At 46.4% G+C, this 21,873-nt stretch overlaps 1 protein-coding gene across 2 annotated transcripts in view; it reads right to left on the bottom strand.

Moving 5' to 3' along the window:
- The window catches only part of Itga9 (integrin subunit alpha 9), a 295,010-nt gene that overhangs the window by 221,387 nt on the left and 51,750 nt on the right, over positions 1-21,873 (bottom strand). For both annotated transcript variants that reach the window (XM_034484311.2, XM_076917769.1), the window contains 6 exons: positions 21,004-21,133; positions 18,011-18,096; positions 15,202-15,270; positions 11,146-11,283; positions 8,006-8,111; positions 6,894-6,988 (listed from right to left, as the gene is read on the bottom strand). In XM_034484311.2, the coding sequence (XP_034340202.1) occupies positions 6,894-6,988; positions 8,006-8,111; positions 11,146-11,283; positions 15,202-15,270; positions 18,011-18,096; positions 21,004-21,133 (624 nt within the window). The remainder of the gene's footprint in view (positions 1-6,893; positions 6,989-8,005; positions 8,112-11,145; positions 11,284-15,201; positions 15,271-18,010; positions 18,097-21,003; positions 21,134-21,873) is intronic.

Here is a 21,873-nt window from a genome sequence, read left to right as displayed (position 1 = left end):
GGCCTCATCTAAAAGTTTGCCTGGGTGTGGTGCCAACAAGATGTCTTATTAACACTTAATTTTAAAGACATTTTTTACATTTATTTATTTGTGTACATGGCTGCAGTACACACGTGGAGGGCAGAAGATGACCTGAAAGAACTGGTTCTCTCCTTCACTGTGCGGGTCCCGGGAGTTAATCTATCAGGCTTGGCAGCAAATGTCTGTACCTACTGGACCATCTTACTGGCTCATGTATGGTTTTGACATGTTCAAGACAAATAAAGGCTGGGTTTATTTTCCGTGTGTGTGTGTGTGTGTAGGTTAGGGGACAATCTTGTGTAGATCCTCAGGTGCTGTCTATCATTTTTGTTTTTGTTTGTTTGGGTTTTTTTTTTGTTTGTTTGTTTTTTTAAGTCAGGGTCTCTCAATGGTATAAAAATTACCAAATGGTTTAGTCTGACTGACCAACATGCCCAGTGATCCTACTGACCCTGCATCACAAGGCAGTCAAGCACTTCGTTGACTGAGCCATCTTCCTCACCCTTTATGCCTCCTTTGCTTTCACCCAGGCACAACTGCTTGAGAAGCTGGGAGCATCCTTCCCTCCTGTTGCTCATTCATGTACTAACTATTGCACTTGCCTCCCCTAAGATGGACAGGCCACTAACATATCCAGCTGGACAGACATCCATGTGCTACCTCCCCCAGCCCCCTCGCCAGTGAACCAGGAGGTGTGAGCTTCATAGAAATTACTCAGCAGTTTGACCTGGTAAATCTAGAACTGCACGGTGCTGAGCCTCCTAGAAAGTACAGGGAGGGAGTCAGCCATTTCTCCTGAAAGGCATTCCTCAACCCACGTGTCATGTTCTTAACTCTGCTACCATGTCACATTTTATACACTTCATCACGACACACAGCCTAATCAGAAATATTTGTTGGGTCTGGGGCACCTGGTAAAGCACTTGATTTGCAAGCACAAGAACCTGAGCTCTGGCTCCAGCATCAACATAAAAAGCCAGATATGGTGGAATAATGAGCTTACAATCCCAGTGCCGAGAGCCAGGGACAGGGGTGTACTCCTCTCTAATCAGTGGACTCCAGGTTGTGGACAGTGTAGCTGAGAATGATGTCTGACATTGTCCTCTAGCTTTATACACACATGTCCACGTGCACACACACATACACATTTTAATAAAGAATACAGGGCTGGAGAGGTTGCCCAATGGTTAGAGCACAGCGCTCTCCCCGAGGCTCCAAGTTTGGTTTCCAGCACCGACATATGGATTGTGATTCCAGTTCTGTGTGATCCAGCACCCTCTTCCGCCTCCTCAGTGACCACGCTCATTGCCAGCCCCCCACACAGACATACACAAATGCACATAGTTTAAAAAAAATACTTTTAACAAAAGAATACTTGTCACACCACCAGCCCCCATCCCACCAAAGCTATCCATTCACATTCCTGCCATAAGGTTCCTTTTAAAGACACCAAACTTCTTGAGCCTTATAGTCTCATTTTTTGAGATCTGATCAATTCTGTTCACGTCCTAGTTAGCTCTTTGTCTCCGTGATAAAACAAAAATAAAAACAAAAACAAACAAACATAAAAACATTGACCAAAAGCAGCCCAGGGAGGAAAGGGTTTACTTCCATTTACAGATTATAATGCATTATGGAGAGAAGTCAAGGCAGGGGCTTGAAGCAGAAACCACTGGGAAATCATTGCTTATCAGTTTGCTCTTTAGCTTGTTCCACTAGCTTTGTTATACAGACCAGGCCCATCTACTAGGGCTGGCCCCGCCCATAGTGGACTGGCCCCGCCCATAGTGGGCTGGCCCCTCCTACATTACCTAGCAACTTAGAAAATGACGTGCCTATGGGTCAGACTAAAGGAGGCAATTCTTCAGTTGAGTTTCTCTCTTCCCTGGTGATTGTAGATTTGTGTCAAGTTGATACCTGAAGTAAACTATCGTGTAGTGAAGCCTGCAACAGAACCATGCTCACAGACATCCGGGTTTAGACTGAGTCATACTGTGGGGAAGCCCTGGTGGGGGTGTGTCCACAGGCTCTGCTGAAGAGATAGGATATCCCCTGCCCTCAGCAGCTGATAACTACAAGGAACTGTCCCAGAGATGATCTAAGACAGCGCCTTGCCATCTTCTGTTTAAGGCATCCGACAGGAAATGTGCGAGCATCAAAGGACAGCTCAGAGCCCTGTAGGCAGTACTGCAGAAACACTGCTTGTTAACAGGCTCGGCCACACATCCCACATGGCTCTGTTTAAACAAATGTGTGTGTATCTGAGTTAAAACCCACACTTTGAAGCTGCACATCTCGGCTCTGGAGGCCAAGAACATTGGAAGCAGCTTGTTGTGGGTTCTCGTTTCTTGGGTATACTGTGGCTGGGAGTGAGGGGGTGGTCCATTTGGGGGGTGGCAATGCAGGCTTAAGTTATCCGCTGACATCTGCAGGCCATTACGCTATGAAGCCAGGAAGATAAGTCTGCACGGTGCTAATAACTGTAAATGGAAACCAGGAACTGTGGGAAACCTCCGCTTGACCAGGTTTATGTGCAGGGTCTGTTAGGGCAAGGGAAAGATCACAGGGGCCGCCACGACATGCCTGGGGGCTCTCGGATCGAGAAAGGCATCTAAGGATCTTAAAATCAACACTTTTCATGGTAACTCCGAGGAGGCGGCACAAGTTAGAGAGGAACGTGGGAGGAGTCTAGGCTCTGATCTCGCCGTTTCTCCAGCAGAAATAATACTAGTTGGGGCCAAAGAAAAGCGATCCTATTGCCTAGATTTCCTTCTGATTTCTTTCTCCAGTTCTTAAATACAATGCCCTCTCTGTCCAGGTTCCAGGCCCAGAAGGACCTGTCATTAAAGGATTGTTTTTCCCTTTTAAATCATTGGCCTTATCGTATACATATTAGCAAGCTTAGAAAAGTGTAATCATGGCTGTTTCTCTCTCGCTCATTCTCTCTCCACCCTTTTTATTTAAAGAGCTCCAAACCGCTTCTCTCTGTGAAGGCTAAGCAAGCCAGGGTGCATGCTGACAAAGGCGCTGTTTCCAGCTGCCAATCGCGGCTTCCCACCAGACGCTCCACACTAACCACAAATGTGCACTGCAGCTTTCTGCAAGGATTCCACCCAGCAACCAAACAAAACACTGGAGAGCCACGCCAGAGGGGAGGCAGGGGCTCCTGCAGGTGGCCCCTCTGTGTGATTAGCTTCCAAGGTCCAGGCACAAGCTTCCAGAAGGATGTGTGGAGAATGACCCTCCCACTTCCCCCCACCCCCCACCCCCCCACCCCACCCCCCACACCTGAGGATGGGCTCTTTAGATGACATCATGGGGACAGAGAATCCCTGACCCAAACCATGCACTCTGTGTTTCCAGCTTCTAATGAAGCTGGTTGAATCACCTATAGTTTGTTGTTCCCATGGTTACGTGTATCTAATGACAAAAGAGCGGTCTGTGTGAATGGATGCCCCAGGAAGCATGTGTATTTTGAAGCAACACAAGTCTCCATATCTGTAGGTTTTCCCATGGAACTTCCTTGGGCGGGCCTTTTTCCAAAATGCAGTTGAGGAAGGTGGCTACTCGAGGCGAATTCAATACCCTCTGCGGGGCTCATTGGGAAGCCAATGGCTAATAAGTTTATCCATCTCACACAGCTGTTACGAGGATTCAGGATGGAGAAATGACAGGCTCTCTGGCAATAGCTCCTCCACCTCTCTGTGAATCTCTCTAAGGATCGTTCCCTTAGTTGAGGTCAAGCACTGACTAAGCAGGTGTTGGCCGAGAGAACGAGCCTAGGCCCGGTGGTTAGCAAGGCCCCACCGCCTAACTCAGATTTGCTGCAAGGACTGTCATACATATGGATACTGTGTCCCCAGGGCTGAGGAGATGGTCTATGGCTAAGAACACTTATTGCACAATATGAGGTCCCAAGTTGAAATCCTCAGTGGCCACATAGAAAGCCAGGCAGGCATGCCACAGGGAGCCTGTACAGGGACCCAGACAGGAAGATTGCTGTGCCTTGAAAGGCACCAGCCTAGCTGTAGTGTCTCCAGGGAAGGAAGGGGAAAGTGGCAGACCAAGGGCACCTCACACCCTCCTCCAACTTGTGCGTATCACACATGTGTATATGCTCCAAACACGTAATACTACATATACACACTTGTGTACATACACACATTCATACATGAATACACACACAAATAAACAAACAAATAAATAAATGTGAGATTGTAGCTCCATTTATGCATGCCTTCTAAAATACAGACTTTGGTTCACAAGGCCCAGTGGGCAGAGCAAGTCCAAGATGACCCCTGCCTGGTGCCACTCTGCAAGGGGTTGGGCTAGCCTATGGGCATGAACATGGGAGAGCTGGCCCTGGTAGTGTGAGTGTGGGTGAGCTGGCCCCAAGGGCATGAGAACTGGAGAGCTGGCCCTGCCATTGCTGGCTGTGGCTTTGAGTGAGCCAGCCTGAGGGCATGAGTGTGGGAGACCTGGCTCTGGTGCTGTTGGTGTGGGACAGATGGCCGATTGAGAGACTCTGATATCACCTAAGCCCAGATCCAGCGCTTTGAGTTAGCCCACTCCAACATCTACCCCATCTATGAACTGCTGCAGAATGTCAAGGGGCTGGCCCTGCAGATCCAACACCCCAGGATCTCCATGACACAGGACAACAACAGAATATCCGAGAGGAATCCTGGTGAGGATCTGTATCGATCTGTAGCAGAAGCAGAGGCTTGAACCAGACCAATGACTCATTGCAACGAACATTTGCAAGGAAAGTTGAGTGGACAAACGGTATCCTGAGGACCGCATGTGACACACTGCAGCTTCGACAACAGGACTTTTTTCCTGTTTTGATGGGAAGGTAGCAAGAGCAGAGGGTGGAAACACAGGGATGGGAAGATGAGTGGGATGGGGCTGAAAAATCAATAAAAAGTTAAATTTTAAAACCTACAAACCTTGGGCTGGAGAGATAGCCTAGCCATAAAGATACAATCTATATATACAGGTGTGAACAGGAAGTACTCAATGCACAAGTGTCCAATTACAAATATTTGCTGACTAAGAATGGGGTTTTTGTTTTGTTTTGTTTTGAGTTTACTGATGAGGCTTTTATAGCCCAGGCTGGCCTCAAACTTGCTGAGGATAGCCTTAAACTTCTGATCTCCCTGCTTCTGCCTCCTGAATGCTGGGATTTCAGACATGTGACACCATGCATGGTTTGCGGGGTGCTAAGCGTGGAACCCGGGACCTCGTGCACGCTTGGCAAACACTCCACCAACTGGCTGCAGGGTTCTTATCGCGTGTTCTTTTCTGTCACTGACCCGCTGGGAGAAAGACACAAGCCGTTCTACACACACCACACATATCCTGACCCTGTTTCTGTTGAGAGCCTGACTTCCTTTTTTCCCATGGGGCCCAGCTTGAAACCATCAGCAAGATTGAACACTATGCTAACGAGGCAGAAATAGAGAACTCGCCACTTCCACGTCCCCAAGTCCGGGATGTGAGCTTTGATTAGCTCTGGTTTAGATGCCAAGTTTGACAATAGCCCGTGACAACTTTCAGGCCCTCTATGCATCCCTGTGTCCCTAGATTATATCTTAAAATATGTTCCTTAGAGGCCTGGGGATGTGGTTCAGGGGGTAGAATGCTTGCCCAGCATAGACAAAGCTCTGGGTTCTATTACTAGCACGTTGTAAAACGGAATTTTGTGGCACACACTGTAATCCTAGCACTTTGTGGGTAAAAGCAGGAGAATCAGAAATTAAAGGACACCCTCAATTACCTTGTAAGCTTGAGGCCATGCACACAACACTGTCCAAAAATAGTTAAATATTACAAAACAAATTAGATTCCACTGGCTTAGTACATAGGTGGTTGGACAAGGATGTCAACCATAGAGGAAGTTGCACCTCTCTTTTTAAATAAGAGGCTGTGGGGATTAGCATGCAGTTTAGCAGGCAAAGGTGCTTGCTACTAAGCTTCACTGCCCTGAGTTCAATCCCTAGAACTCGCACAGTAGAACAAAACCATCTCCCACAAGCTGTCCCCTGACCTCCACATGCATGAGAGTGTACTTATATCACACTCACACACATACACACACACACACACACACACACAGAGAGACAGAGACAGAGACAGAGACAGAGACAGAGACAGACAGACAGAGTAAAATAAATAAATGTAAAAATAAACAGCTCTAATTCTAGATGAGAATTTCGCTGTTGGGGCTGGAGTGATAGATCACCAGTTAGGCGTTGCAGAGGACCAAGGTCTGGTTCACAGCACCTGCATCTTCTTACAACCATGGGTAACTCCAGTTCCAGAGAATCCAACACCCTCTTCTGACCTCACCATCTTCTGACCTCTGAAGGTGTTGCACTCATTGTGTGTGTGTGTATACACACAATTAAAAACAACAAAATATTTGAAAAAGCAATTAAGATATTCTTTAATGTATATGGGATATACTCTTGAATTGGGTAAATTGGGGAGTATGGATTTAATACTTTTTCCTGGATTTAATAAACAGCATCAATTGTCAATTAACTGCTTGTTCTTTTCACTAGTGAAAAATATGAAAGGAAGCCCAAATCCACATGCCCATAGCATAGTGCACAGTGAAACATCAATCTCTCTCTCTCTCTCTCTCTCTCTCTCTCTCTCTCTCTCTCAAACACATACACACACATGTACATGTGTACACACAGCACACACATGCACACACTTACCCATGTTCAGACACACACACATACACATGAGCACACAGGCACACATGCCACATACACTCACTTGCACACATGTGTGTACATACAGCACACACACGTGCACACACATACACACACAGAGTCATCATGGCCCCTCCCATCACTCACCATTGAGTACTGGGGGACAATCCCATTGGCATCACCATGATAGATATAGACTGCGCCAGCAAAGTCATCCTCCTTAGGTGCTCCAACAGCCACATCTGAGGGGGAGACAGCTGTTAGAGATGCCATGGCAGGCTTTCTCAATTCCAGTCATCATGTCTGAATTCCATCTCTTCACAACCTCTCCACTATTCGTTACTCAAACGCTAAATTGGGCAGATAGTCTCCTAACATTTAAAAGGTGGAAATTTACAAAGGCCGAGGAGAGTTTACTCCCAGGAGAACTGTCTCTCTTCATCTTCTGAGGGAAGGACACTGAAACAATCCATAAAAGAATCACAAATGAAGAGGACCATCCTAATCTTTGTCTGCCAGAATTCTACAGACACTGGTTAGTACCCAGAATCTTCCCTTCTTTCCGCCCTTGGCTTCTAATAAGTCATATATCTGTTCCTGTGACACCAAGGGTAGGGGGTATGTATTCTGATGACCCTGAAGTGATAGCCCTCTCACTGAATGAAGCCATCTGTGCTCAATGCTGTGAAGGACTGAAGAGCATCTGGTTTAAGCAAGCCATATCCCTACCCTGCAGAAGTGGCTCCTAATGTCTGTACACTGTACACAGGGAAGGGAAGAGATACTAAAACGACCAGAAAGAGAAGCCAAAAGGCTGTGGAGGGGACCATTATCCAAGAAGAAATGGACATTAGGTACACCTTCCACCCATTCTTCTGACACACAACATACTCAACCAGGTTGATATTATCAGGGAAGACAATATCTAATTCTCTCTGTATTCACTTCCCCAACGATGTGACCGAGCATCCCAGATGCAGAGTCAAACGTTTTGTGATGGGAAGAAGCCTGTGGACCTGTCCCAGGCCACTGCAAGCACATATCACAGAGGGTGAAGATGATGACAATGGGTTATACAACAGGGGCATTCTGGTGGCCAGTCCATCTCTAAGAGCTGCCCTTTCTCCCCATGGGAATAGCTGCACCTTCAGGTATAGACTGGAAAATCCAGGAGCCAGTCACAAACAAGGAACAAAGTTAGAGCGTGACAAGCTGCTGCACCTGGAGGGACCCCATGTCCAGAGAGAGGCCCTACTCACCTGGGAACCCATCATCATCAAGGTCACCCAGGCTGGCAATGCTCTCCCCAAAGTGCGCGTTGTAGGCGGCATCTCCGGTCAGGGTCAGCTGTTCCTCAAGGGCTCCCTGGGAAACAGGATGGAGTGGGGGAAAGAGGAGGGGGACAAAAAAAAAAACAATAAAAACTCAGAGCTCAGAACACCACCCTCTTAGGGCATAACCATGGACAGGAAACAGCTGGGCATGACCACAGGAACCCAAATATCTCTCCTCATAGCAAAATAAGGCCTTTCACCTATACAATGAGAGCCTGGAATAGCCCAAGATACAGAATAATAGAAAGGTTATATCAGGTGGACCAGTGACTGAACCTCTCCTGGCCAAATTCAGACAGGCAAGCCTACCCTCTCTTTGTCCCCACCAGGTCTTTCTTCTCAGCCCTCTTTATAGCCTAATTCTTCCCCCAAAATCAGTTTTTGTTTTCTGTGAAGCAAGGTCTCGCCATGTAGCTCTTGCTAGTCTTTGTGTATATCAGGCTGGTCTCAATCTCAGAGATCCTCCTGCCTCTGGCTTTTGAATGCTAAAATTAAAGGCATGAGCCACAACATCTGATCCAATACTGTTTTAAGGTGCAGCAGAGCAAGAAACTGTGACCCTTGTTCCCTTCTGTCATTCCCTACCTGACCTTTTAAAAGCCACCTCCCCTTTCCTGTGATTTTTCTAACTCATAAGGGAGGGGGTCTCTGAAGGTCTCCTCTCCTCAGAGCAGATGAACTGACTGTGCTTGTCTAAAAGTGGGTGCATGTGATGGTCCAGGGCCAAGGTCCTAGGTCAAGTTCAGGAAGTGAGGAGACAGGCTCTGAGAGGAAAGGCCTCCGCAGTACACCAGTGTCCTGCCCCGTGCCTGGCTGAAACTGGTATCTGATGTCTTTGCACTCTTGTGCCTCCCACCCCAGGATGTCAGTTTGAGATTATGAAGTCTCTTGCCTTTTCCTCAGGGATGGCCTTGAAGAAATCTATTTCCTCTCTCCAATTTCTGACTGGAGCTTTTGGTAGAGAGGTGAGGAGTGGAAACCCTAAACTCTGGTAACCGAAGGAGTACACAACTTTCTAATTTCCTCTTTCTTGTGCCTTTTCCTACAAGTCCCCGAGGTTGCTTTGCACAGGACAGGCATTAGTAACCTTGTCAGAGGGTCATGTTTCTATACCCAGTACCTCTAGGGTAAGGGGTGTATCACATGTGGCTCAGTTTTGAGATTCCTGGGCAAACACTGAGAGCGTTGTCAACAGTGTATATGACAGCAGAAGCCATTTGAGAATGTCCATGGTCCCTATGAAATACCATAGAAATACCAGGACATTAAAACACCTGGCATCTTCCGGCTTAAGTATCAATGAACCTCCCTGGTGTGGAGACACTCTGGACCCACCGTCTCCCACAGTCTACCGCACCACAGTCTGTCTTTTGTTGTGACTACATTTCTACTACTATAAACAGAATTCACAACTTGAAAAAAAACACATAAAGATGTGATGATTTGATTTATTGAATCAGTGAGACCCCACCTCAAAACACAAAAATGGTTATCCCTTGGTGTCTGGGAGTACTGGTGTCAGGATCCCTAGCTTACTAACACTTTAGATGTCCAAATTTCTTATATAAAACAGCATGGTGTTTGCATAGAACCTATGAATGCTCTCCCCTGTCTTTAAACCATGTCTGGATTACTTACAATGTCTGATACATTGCAAACAATATGCAAATTGGTTTTATATTACATGGTTCAGGGAACAGCAGCAAGGAAAGTCCAAGCATGCTCAGTAGGACACAATGGACTTTTTGTCTCCGTGTGTTCAATTTGTGGTTGGTTAAATCCAAGAACCCTTGGACACAGATGGCCAACTCTGTAACTCTTCCTGTTAGTGTGGTGGGGGAAATCCCAAGTCTTCTATGTCTATCTACTCATGTATGGTACAGCCATCCTGTTTAGAGCATATGACACTTCCTACTTTGTAGAGAAGGAAATGGGGGATCAATTTCAAGCTACTTTCTCATCCTTTGCATAAAAGATTTGGCAAGGTTTAGATGTGAGCTCAGAGCTACCTACATCTTCACTCCCCCATAGTGCCATATAATTACTAACAGAGTGGGCTATGGGTCACTAGAAACAAGACTCTGGTGCATAGTGTAGTCACGTAGCAGTAAGGCGTTAGGTGGGGGTGGGGCATGTGAGCTTGAACACTTGAATTCTGCTTTCTCATGGGTCCTCTGCCATTTCTGGTTGCTGCTCTGCCATCTCTCTCAAGACCCCATCCACCCTCCCTCCACCAGCTGCAAAGGGGAGAGAGGCATCTTTGCATCTCTCTCTCTCTCTCTCTCTCTCTCTCTCTCTCTCTCTCTCTCTCTCTCCTTTATGGTTCTACAGAATAAGGGACATTGTGCTTGCAGCCCTTGGCTAGTTTATTAGCTGGTGCCCAGCATGAACTCCTTGCTGAGCTAGGTAACGCTCCTACTACCTCACTGCTCAGCCTGCATGTACACCTGTTGGAAGCTCAGGCCCAGTCCACTCCACCTTTCCACTCAATTCCTACTGCTTCCTCAGGATTCCTCGAAGATATCCTACCTCCTCTATCCTCTCCAGAGAGATGCATAGAAATTCTCAGAGAGGTGGTGCGGCCTAGAGAAGATGAAGACAGCTAGCTTGCTGAGGCTCAAATCTCAGCCTTGTTACATCTTAGCTGTAAGGTTAGAGACAAGTGAGGTAGCCTTTCTGAACCTTGGTTTATTTCATCTGGAAAACGGAAAGCCTTACAACTATGTGTACATCACAGTGACATCACTTAGCGAAAGCAGTAAAATCCAAAACAACATCCAATAGTCATTAAGACTCTCCCAGGGTCCCACACTTTGAAGTGTCACACTATATACAATTGTCCACTAATGGATTATTAAGCTTTCCCATGTAGGATCCAGACCTTCATCTCCGCTAGGTAACATGGCCCAATGCACGCTTTCCCTCCAGTGGGGTCCATTGGGTGCATGTCACATGACTGCACAGATGTCCCTCCCAACATTCATTGTCCAATGGGCACATGTCACATGACTGCACAGATGTTCCTTCCCCGACCCCCACCTCTTCATTGCCTCCTTTTTACTCACGTGTCCTTGGTTGAGGTAGACGGTGACCTGCCCCTCATCCCTGATCTCAGAAAACATGGGGGCCCCCACGAGCAAGTCAGAGAGTCCGTCCGTGTTCAGGTCGACTGCACACAAGGAGGAGCCGAAGTAAGAGCCCATCTGTAACCAAGCCGTCATGACAATGGATTCAGGGTCTGTCCTTATACACCAAGCCCACTAGCTTAGGAAGACTGCCTCCAGCTCCTCAGAAGCTGTGTCTGCTGAGCCATGATCACATACCCAGCTCCTAAGGACCTCCCACTCAATGGGAGACCAAAGCTAGCCAGCTTACAGGCCCCCTTTCCTAGAGCCCTGAAAGGAGCAGGTACGTGGGCCAGTCCCCAGAGAATGAGACACCATGTTTATATATGTGCTCCAGATAACAAACGTTTGACAAAGCAAAGCAAGTAGGCACAAGAAATCTTATAACACAAACAGGCAGGAAAATATGGCATGGGGGCACATGTCCTCTCCAGCCTTCCTTAGCGTAAGAGATGGGGCACAAGCTGACATGACGGAAGAACATGTAACTCGGGCTGTTTGACAGATAGGGACACAGGGCCCATTTGTACCGGATCTTCTTGAATCAGAGTGTAATCAGTACCTGCTACTTTATTCGATGTTGTGTGTGCATGCGTGTGCATGTTCATGTGTGTGCAAGTACATATGCTCATCTCCACCTCCCCAGCACTGAGGTAACAGGAGCATGGCACCACTCCTGGCTTTGCCATATGCATTCTGAGTGACCCAAGGATCACACTCTCTTCCTTATACATGTGCAACAAGACTCTACCAATTGAGCCAGCTCCCTGGCCCCAGTATCTGTTATTTTCTATCCAAAGTCTCAAACACAAAGATGAAATAGCCAGGCTTTTGTCTGGATGAAACAAATAAGAACTAGCAGCTCAAGTGTGCTTACAAGAGCTAAGTGGTGTCTGAGTCTAACTCATGCATCTAAATCATGATACTGAGTGCCTAAATCAAGGAATCCTGTGCATGCCAAACAGAAGCATGCAGCTGTGCCCACCCTAAAGGGCTGCAGGTTTGAAACGTCTTCTAACAGAAAGAAAAGAGAATGTACTATTGCTTTTAAATAAATGCTCTCAAATGGAAAGACCTGGAATGTTCTCTTGCTTGTGAGACTTGTTGGCAGATGACCTCAGGGAGTTTGAGAGAGACAAGAGAGGCAGCCGACTTCCTGCAGTTAACACTGGCCCTGGAGGACTTGGGAAAGCTGCTTAGAAACCCAGGCAAGGCAAGATGAGCAGAGCCAACAGCTGTTCTCTTGGTCTGAGCCCCGGGAATGATTAATTTAATCCCAGTGGTCTATTTAGCTTGGTGTCTTCATGGGTGTTCAATCAAAAAAAAAATCCTTCAGTTTTTAAAATGCAGACAACTTTACCCACTGATGTAAGCCGAGGACACTTTTGCATGTCAAGGACACGTTCTGGAGCCAGAGTTACTTAACTGGAGGTCCTCACTGGCTTGGAGTGTGTCTGTATTCACATCTGAACCACAGACTCAGTAATGACTCTTGTGTTTATTGTTTGTAAGGTGTCAACTCAATGAATAGACGACCTCTTTTCTATTTTTTTGTGTTAGTCTTCTTTCTTCCTGAAAGGGAGCCAGGACACCAGACCATTTGAACTGAAGTGGAGCCAAAAACAAAAGCAGAAGTCCGGGTGGCTTTCTGAGTTGGAACCTTCTGTTGTCTTTGTAGCCCTGAACAAAAGGGCAAAGCTAGAGGCGTGCTTTGGAGGCCCAGGGGGTCATGTCCTCTTCCTATGAGATAATGAGGAACCAGAGAGCTGAGAATTTCTTGTAGCAATAAGCAGAAGGTGTCTACAGAGTGGAAAGGCTTATGATGTAGGGGTAGCTCCAGAGCAGGACAAAGGCTCTGCAGAGAAGAACTCTATAGAGAGGGAAAGGATGGAGCCCAGGAGATGGTCCAGGCAGTAAAGTACCTGCTATGCAAGCGTAAGGAGCTGAGTCTGAGCGTCTATAACCTGGGTGCTGAGGAAGCAGAGACAGGTGGATCCCTGAAGCTCACAGGTCAGCCAGCTCAACTGAGGGCCTCTCTCCAAAATAAGGTTAAGAGAGTCGCTGAAGAAGACATATGCATGCATATACATACATGTACACCAGCATGCATGCATGTGCATACATGTGTACATCCATATTAGGGAGACAGCTGAGGAGCTGGGGTAAAGTACCTTGGCCCTTCAGTCTCTGCATGGACGAACCTGACTCATCCTGTCATAATGAGGCCATTCACACAGACCTGTGTCTGCCCTAGAGCCCAATGCATTGGCTCCTCAGTCAAGGCCACAGCACCCACTTTCACATCATTACCCAAAGCTAAGTCACTGAAGTACAACTGGCCAGGGAAGCCACTCTCCAGACCTAATGATAATAGGACACTCAGCATACAGCATGGAGGCGGGTTCCCGTTCTGCAGCCAGTCTGAAGGAACGCTCACACTGCCAAGTGTAGGTACATTATCCACAGTGGACCCCACCAGCCATTTATTATATGATAACCCTTACTTGGATTTGGGAGGAGACTATATATATATATATATATATATATATATATATCACAAATAGTATGTAGCTATCTCTTCTCTAACTTTAGAGTTGCTTAGAACGTTTATTTTGCAAATTTTTCATGGTTACTTTCTAATGCTAATATTTTGGGGTTTGGGAAATGTTAAAATAACACATGCCGCCGGCACACTTCCGAGGGCGAAAAGCAAAACTGAGTTTGTGGATACATTTCAAGTTTGTGGGTACATCTTTTTCACGCAAAGGTTATGATCACTATATACTGAGTGTACATATTAAGGCGGTTACAATCACAACCAGAAGAAAGAATAACAACTATATGTAAGTGAGGGTTTTGGAATTCCAAATACCCGTTTACTGTTGGAACACCATGAAATGTTTCCAAGCTGCTGTTTAGCAAGAACAACTCTGAGTAGGAATGAAGCGGGAACCAAGGGAAGGGGGCCAGGAAGGAACAATCATTGTTTCCCCTTGTCTAAGGGAAACTGTGGGCAAAGCCTCCTGGCATCTCCCTCCCACATTTCATGCACCCTAAGCTTTATCCCAGAGCCAACTAAAGCCTCCAACAGCCTCCATCTAATCCCACAATCCTCCTGGACTCAACCTCATCCAGGGCTGAGCCCCTATGCTCAGCCACACCTTCCTGCTGATCTAAGCTACAAAAGCACAGGCAGGCTGGGAAGCCCAGGAAAAGCAAGTGAATGAATCATGGAGCCAGAGCCGATCTACTGACTTAATCTCATGGGCTACAATGGAAAGTTTCAGAAAACAGGGAGGGAGATGGGCATGGTAGAGTGTCCCAGGTAGAAAACCTTTCTTCAAGACAGCCTTTGGGAATGCCTTTGTGGTTATTTTATACTCAGTGTTCTAAGAAGACAAAGTCGTTCCCCCAAGAAGTTTATAGCTGAGGATGGTAGGATAGAGTTACAAAATCAAACTAACAAATAAAATGTTAAGCCCATCTCAGAGTGTTTTAAGGAACTCTGTAATTTTGTGCTGTACCAAATTTACACCTAGCCTGTAGTGCACACAGCCTAGAGGTTGTAGGTTGAACGTCCCTGTACATAGAACTAAGGTGATTTTGATTTGAATTTTCTTTATGTGACAGCTGTCCCCCTGGTACGACAATGATGTGAGGAGACAGCATCAGGCAGAGACAGGAGCAATGAGAAACATCCTGCACCCCTTGAAAGCGATTGCTTCTGTGCCTGCCCTTGATGGTACCGATCTTTGTGGGTTAGAGAAGCATGTATATGAGACAGCCAGAGGGAGAGAAAGCTGAAGGGAGGGGGCAGAGAGAGAGAGCATGCCTCATTTGCATGCCAGCTCCTGGACTGTGACACCTTTTAAAGCACATTTGTAGCTTAGCCATGTAGAAACTCGTGTGCTCCAGCTCCTCAGGCGAGCAGAAACCCTAGGTTATACACATCCTTGAGGGAAACTGACCCCCACATGAACCACATCAAGAACTCACCTTTTTCCCTGATGCCTGAAAGATCTTTATTAAGGTCCCTGATCTTCGGTCAGCTCTAAATATATAGACCTATAGAATTAAAAAAAAAAAAAAATCTTAGTCAGAATGAAAGCTCTGACTAAAGGTATTCATCACTGTCTTCCTGTTGTCTCCCACAGATGTTACACACAGATGAATGATAACACAGGTGCGGACAGAACTCTCAGCGACTTGCTAAGAAAGCATCCCTCAATCCTGGATCACAGAAAGGATCTCAACAGCTCCTGAACCACACAGTTTGTAGAAACCATTCACAATAAGACCGAGAAGTCTCCCCAATTAGAACTAAGTGATTCAACCCCAATTAGAACTAAGTGATTCAACCTTCGGGCAATAGACAAGCTTTCCCTTTAAATTAACTCCTTTAGTCCTGGGAGCTAAGCTTTAATGGATGGCACAACCTAAGACAAAAAGGTGAACTTAGCACTGGAGATAACCTCTCAAAGTGATTCCACATAGGATTTAGAATTATGGAATCTGTATGAATAAACATGTGCTCAGTTGGGGGAAATAAGTAAGAAACACTAAATAAATCCCTTTACTGTGGATTTTTTTCAGAGCCCTTAACACTATGAACTTTGCTTGCATGTGTACATGTACATTACATGCATGCCTGCTGCCCAAACCCTGGAACTTGAGTTACAGATAGTTGCGAGCCACATGTGGGTGTTGGGGACCTTACTCTGGTTTTCTGCAAGAGAAACAAGTGCTCTGAACCACTGAACCATGTCTCCATAACTCCTGTAAAAAGTATTTCTGTTCTCTCTCTCTCTCTCTCTCTCTCTCTCTCGTGTCTGGGTGTGTGTGTGTGTGTGTATGTGTGTGTGTGTGTGTGACTCTGTGTCTCTCTGTGTCTCTTTTTGCCTCTCTGTCTCTCTGTCTCTGTGTGTGTGTTTCTGTGTGTCTCTGTGTCTCTCTCTCTGCCTCTCTGTGTCCCTGTTTCTCTGTCTCTCTCTGTCTCTCTGTCTCTGTCCCTCTGTCCCTCTGTCTCTCTGTCTCTCTGTCTCTCTGTCTCTGTGTGTGTTTGAATGTATGCCACATGTGTGTGGTATGTGGAGAGGCCAAAAGAGGGCATTGGATCCCTGAAACTGGAGCTACAGGGGACTGTGAGCGGCTTGCGTGGGTGCTGGGAACTAAACTCTGGCCATCTATGAGGACAGCAAGCACACTTAATCACTGAGCCACGGCTCCAGCCCCTCTGGTTACATGATGCAAAGATGAGCTAATGAGAAGCAGAGCAGAGGGCCCTTTCCTGAGCTAAGGAACAGCATGTTGATATGAAGGCCTTGGTGCTCTCACGCCAGGAATGAATATGACCCAAATTCTAAAGGTCACAATGGAGAAGTCTGGTGACACTGCTTCCTCCCCAGGAGGTGCCATGACCAATGGGGCATTTTCTTCCATGATGTACAGGAATTCATCTGACTTAGACAAAGCCAGTTCTGGACAGAAGTTATCAGAGTTCAACTATGCAATCCTCCACAGCCTCTGCCTCGGCGCCCTGACATTTGGTTTCATTTTCAGAGTCCCTCCACAGCACCCCACTCCTGAAACATGAGCAGCCATTGCTGCCTCCTGCCCAAGATAATCTGTAGAGAGGACATCATGGGTACATCTCAGGCAAGTCTGTCCACTGACGCTTTTTAGCTCTTTGACCTGTTGGCTGAAGGTTCTCATTAACCACGGTATTGGTCCAGAACTCAGGATTCCACTCCTCTGAACCAGGAGAATGGTCAGACAGATCACCGGTCTACCCTTCAGATTACAGGCCCGAAGTATACACACTGCTCAGTTTTCCCCAACACTGAGGTTTGAACACTAAATGTCCCCAACAGGTTCATGTGTTTGAACACTTGGTTCTCAGCTGATGTCACTGTTTGGGAGGGTTGGGAGGTGGAACCTCGCTGAAGGTCAGTGGGGTCAGGCCTTGAGGTTAGCTTTCTGCTTCTGGAGCGTGGATGCAATGTGGCCAGTTTCCTGACTGCCATCACACCTTCTGCATCATGATGGAGTGTGGCTCCTTGGACTCTAAACCATGACAAAGACTCCTTTCCCTAAATTGCTTTTTGTCAGGCATTTGGTCACAGCAACGAGAAGAGTGACAAGTACAGCCAGTAAGTTAAAGTGGGCTCCTGAGCAGAACTGAATGGACCCTGACAATATCAACAGCCACAGCTCCCCATACAGGGCCCTTAGAGGCTGTAATTCCACAGACTGCCCTCCACCTTCTTGGAGATACATTAGAAAAATCCATATCTACACATTCCCAAGCTAACCTTGGTTACACCAGTCATGAGAACACAGTGGGTTTTTTTTTTTTTTTTTTTTTTTTTTTTTTTTTCTGAAACATTGGGGAAACAAGTAAAAACCTGGTGTCACAAAGCTCTAAAGACGTTGCCGATGAGATCGGATTCCATTGAGTCACAAGGAGACCCGAGGTAGAGGCTTGGGAAGCTGGTGGCATTTGAACTTGTACAGCACCGTATGCTCTCCCTCTGGGGGGCTGGGAATCTGGGGGGGTCCCATGATGTCAACACCCAAGGTCAGTTGCCAAGAAGAGAACTGGCAATGAATAAAATCGACACTCCAAGCTTTCAAAGTGAACTCTCCCAGTGTGAGCAGAGGAAGACAGGACTCCCCATCAACTGATCACTTACACATCAGCTTATCTGGAGAGTGTTGGGGCAAAGCAAACTAGAAATCCCCTCCAGGGAAGCACGCACTCCTCCTCTGCCGGGTACCATGACGAGCCTCAGGCCTTTCTCCTTACCTTTCCAATGCCTTCATCCTGTGGGGCACCACCTACCACATCAGTGATGGATGGGTGAGAGAAATGACCAGCAGTCACTGCGTAGCCTGAACAAGGATGGGTAGAAAACAAAGACATGCTTGAGAAAGGAGGTCAGATAAGAAAATATATACAACAGAAGAAAGCATTTCCTAGGTAGGTATCTAGACAGTACATTCTAGTTATTCTTCAGACATGGACCTTCTGGAGGACAAGTGGCAATTGCCAATTTTTTCATATTAAATATCTTGTCTCACAGCAATGCATGTTCACAGGGATGCTGGAGGATTGTGCCTTCTGACTGTCTTCTATGGAACTAGTAGGGCGCTAAATGTTTTTCACTTTGGGGAAATATATTTCTTTCTTTCTTTTTCTTTTTTTTTTTTTTGTTTTTCAAGACAGGGTTTCTCTTTGTAGCCCTGGCTGTCCTGGAACTCACTCTGTAGACCAGGCTGGCCTCGAACTCAGAAATCCACCTGCCTCTGCCTCCCAAGTGCTGGGATTAAAGGCGTGCGCCACCACTGCCCGGCAGGGAAATATATTTCTAATGACACAGTCCATACACTAAAGGATACAACCCCATGAATGACTATGCATATCCCTACGGTGCAAACCCCATCCAAGTCAAGAAAATGAACAGAGGGCTTAGGGTCTGCTCAATGGTAGAATAGGGCTTGTTTGGTATGTACAAGGCCCTGGGTTTGATTTCTAATACTGCAAAAATATTTTAATATTCTCTTTTGTTGCATTATGTGTGTGCGTGCGTGTGTTTGCATGTGTGTACGTAGATAGATATAGATTTTTGTTGTATTATAGATGATACATGGTTAAACAACCATACTCAAGATTACCAAGCAAGATTCATACTCAACCCAACGTGTCTGACTCCAGAGATGCTGAGGTCAGCAACTATGTCATGTTCTTTTTAAGAGAATGGCAAGAACCCATGATGGACAGATGTATGGATGGGTGAACAGACAGGAAGTCAATGAATCTGGGTCTAAAAGGAACCTGAAAACAATGGGAAATGCTCGTGTGAGCTTGATTTAAATGCCTCTTGCCTTCTGAAAACCATCTGGAAGGCCAAACTCACACCTCCAGGCAGTACAAAGTGTGCGTGTTGTCTATCATTCTAGCTTTCTCATGACCTTCAAGCCCGCTGCTATCATCATACGCTGACTGTGGTGCCACGTGTCAGCCACGATCACTTTAGCATGGCTATCTCCTGTTTTCCACGTGCTTGGCTTTTCCCAAAGGCTCCACTTCAACCAAGACTTCCATGAGAGATACCCCACTCCATCCTAATCCCTGTGGCAGATAAGGGTCCCGGAGAGAAACCACAGGTCCCAGCGTTCTCCAGACCTGTCCTCAAACCTAAAAGCTACCAACCAGCCTTGGCTTTCTTGTGCCTTCCGTTACATTCCTGTATAGTCCCATCTATACATCAAATATACAACGCCCCAGGAATGTGAGGCAAAGCTCCCACCCTTGTGGTGTTCCTAGCCTCATCGAAGGTTTAGTACTAGAGGCAAGTACACAGCCTGGGGTTGGGGCTTCAGCACTTAAACCCTGTGTCAGAAATCATGTGACTTCACCACCAAGTCACACAATGCCTTCATACCTCTTCCTCTATGAACCATACACAGCAGTGATGATAGCTGTCTTGCAAGGCTGTTTCAGAAACTAGAAGGAATTACACACCAAGTACAGCACTGGGCAAGTGCTTGGCAAGTGGGGGATGAAGGAGCTGGATGAGGGAACACCTCAAAGGCCAAACGGTCATGCCGGGAATGGCAAGTCCCCAGCTCCTTACACCTGCTTAACATGGTCTTTCCAGAACATTCGCTATGCAAAAAGGGGGTCAGGATGTTCCCTTGGCTTCACTTACATACAGCAGCCAAGAAAGACGACATTATTTTGTCATTATTAACCTTTCTACCTTTAATTTCCCTTTCAGTCCATTTGAGGCCTGGACTGAGGAACAGAGACTTGGTGCTGTCCTACCAACAAAGGCAGCCCGTCTCTGTGTTTTGTCTTATTTTTGTTTTTTGAGGCAAGGTCTCACTAAGTAGCCCAAGTTGACCTCAAATTTGCGATGCTCCTGCTTCTGCCTCCAGAATGCTTGGATCACAGGAATGGGCTGCCAAGCCCAGCTTATCTCTGTTCTTAAAGAAACATGGCCTTCTATCTCTACCTTCTCTCTCTGCCTATTTCCCTCCCCCTTTCTCTCTTTTTCCATCTTCCCCTCCCTCTCCTTCCTCCCTTCTTTCTTTCCTTCCTTACTTCTGTCTTTCCTTCCTCCCTCCCTTTCTTTTGAAATGGCATCTCTCTATGTAGTCCAGAATGACTCAAATGTCCATGATTCCGTACACTTCCTGCAGAGGTAGTAGGCTTTGGAGTAACAAGGACATGAACGAACACCACCATACCCAGCCCAGGACCACTCTTGCCCGATGGATGCTAAGTTAAATCATGCCTACCTTCTTTCTAGACAATTAAAAAAAATGAAAAAGTAAGAGAAAAATCCCAGAGCCTTTGAGGGAGGCTCAGCATCCGGTTGCTTCGCTGCCATGGAAATTCCCAGTTCTTACTGTTTCTACTCGTGCCTGGGAAGCAGACACATCACTCAAAATGATGTCCAGGGAAAGCCAGGATTCAGTCTAGTTTATTTCATATCTGACCATCTGAACGTGACTGACTGCCGAACCAAGGCAAGGAAATGGTTGTTCCCCTGGAAGCTCACCCATCAGATTTGAAGAAAACCACCCAGTTTGGACTGTGTTCCTCTTTTGTTCCCTCGTCTACCACCCATGTGTGCAACTAGATGTTAAGGAACTCTAACAAAAGTGTGACTAATTAGACTGACGAATGTAAAGGCCAACCACTGCTTCTCTCTATTAATAGAGCAAAATTCACAAGCTCCTGTTGATCCCTCACGGTCCACCTTATTACCTACAGACTCCCCAGATACTCACCCAGATAAGTATACCGTCTGTTCATAATTGCCTCATCATTCAGCTTAAAATATGTGTTGTCTGTGAGATTCAGCACCTTGAGTGTCCCAGCCCAATAAAATGAGCCTGGGGCACCCATGACCACCAGCTCCTAGAGAAAGAAAGCCAAAGGGGAAGAGAAAGGATTAGGTGATACACTGAGAGCCATAGTCACAGCAAAGAAATTCAAAATGCCTCATGACGACAGCACATATGGTACCGTGTCCTGGGAAATCTGGAGTCTATAATGTTGCTAGGATTATTCAGGCCTAAATATGAAATTACTAAAGCAAGGAGAGAGAACGAGAAACAGACCAAGTTCCTGTTTTGGCCACCGAAGCAGCTGCATGGACTCCCACCCCCCATCCCCAGCTTCACCCTAAGATAAAATACAGAATGGTAAGCAACTGATGCTGTTCCTAAATCACATGACTCCAGAGAACAGTGCTTGAGAACACAGCAACATCAACCATACCATGGTGGTGCACGCCAATGATCCCAGCAGGAGTTCAGGGCCAGCCTTGGCTATAAAGCGAGTTCAAAGCTAACCTGAGTTGCATGGGACATTGTCCCAATACAAATATTGGCCAGGAAAATGACTCAGTTGGTAAAAGGGGTTTTGCAAAAGCCTGACCACCCCAAGTTCCATCCCCAAAATCCAAGGTGGAAGGAGAGAACTGACTCCTAAAAGTTGTCCTCCATCAGGGAACACATACTGTGGCAGGCACACCTGCATACATGCACACAAACATCAAGTGTGTCCATATACATATACAATGATAAATAAGTAAAAATTTTAAATACAGAAAGGTCAGAATAATAGAGAAAGAAACAAGAAAACAAATTCCATCA

Source organism: Arvicanthis niloticus, chromosome 21 (genome assembly GCF_011762505.2).
Source record: "Arvicanthis niloticus isolate mArvNil1 chromosome 21, mArvNil1.pat.X, whole genome shotgun sequence".
Taxonomy (NCBI): domain Eukaryota; kingdom Metazoa; phylum Chordata; class Mammalia; order Rodentia; family Muridae; genus Arvicanthis; species Arvicanthis niloticus.
The sequence above is the reverse complement of the archived record's forward strand: the minus strand, read 5'-3'. Positions and strand labels throughout refer to the sequence as shown.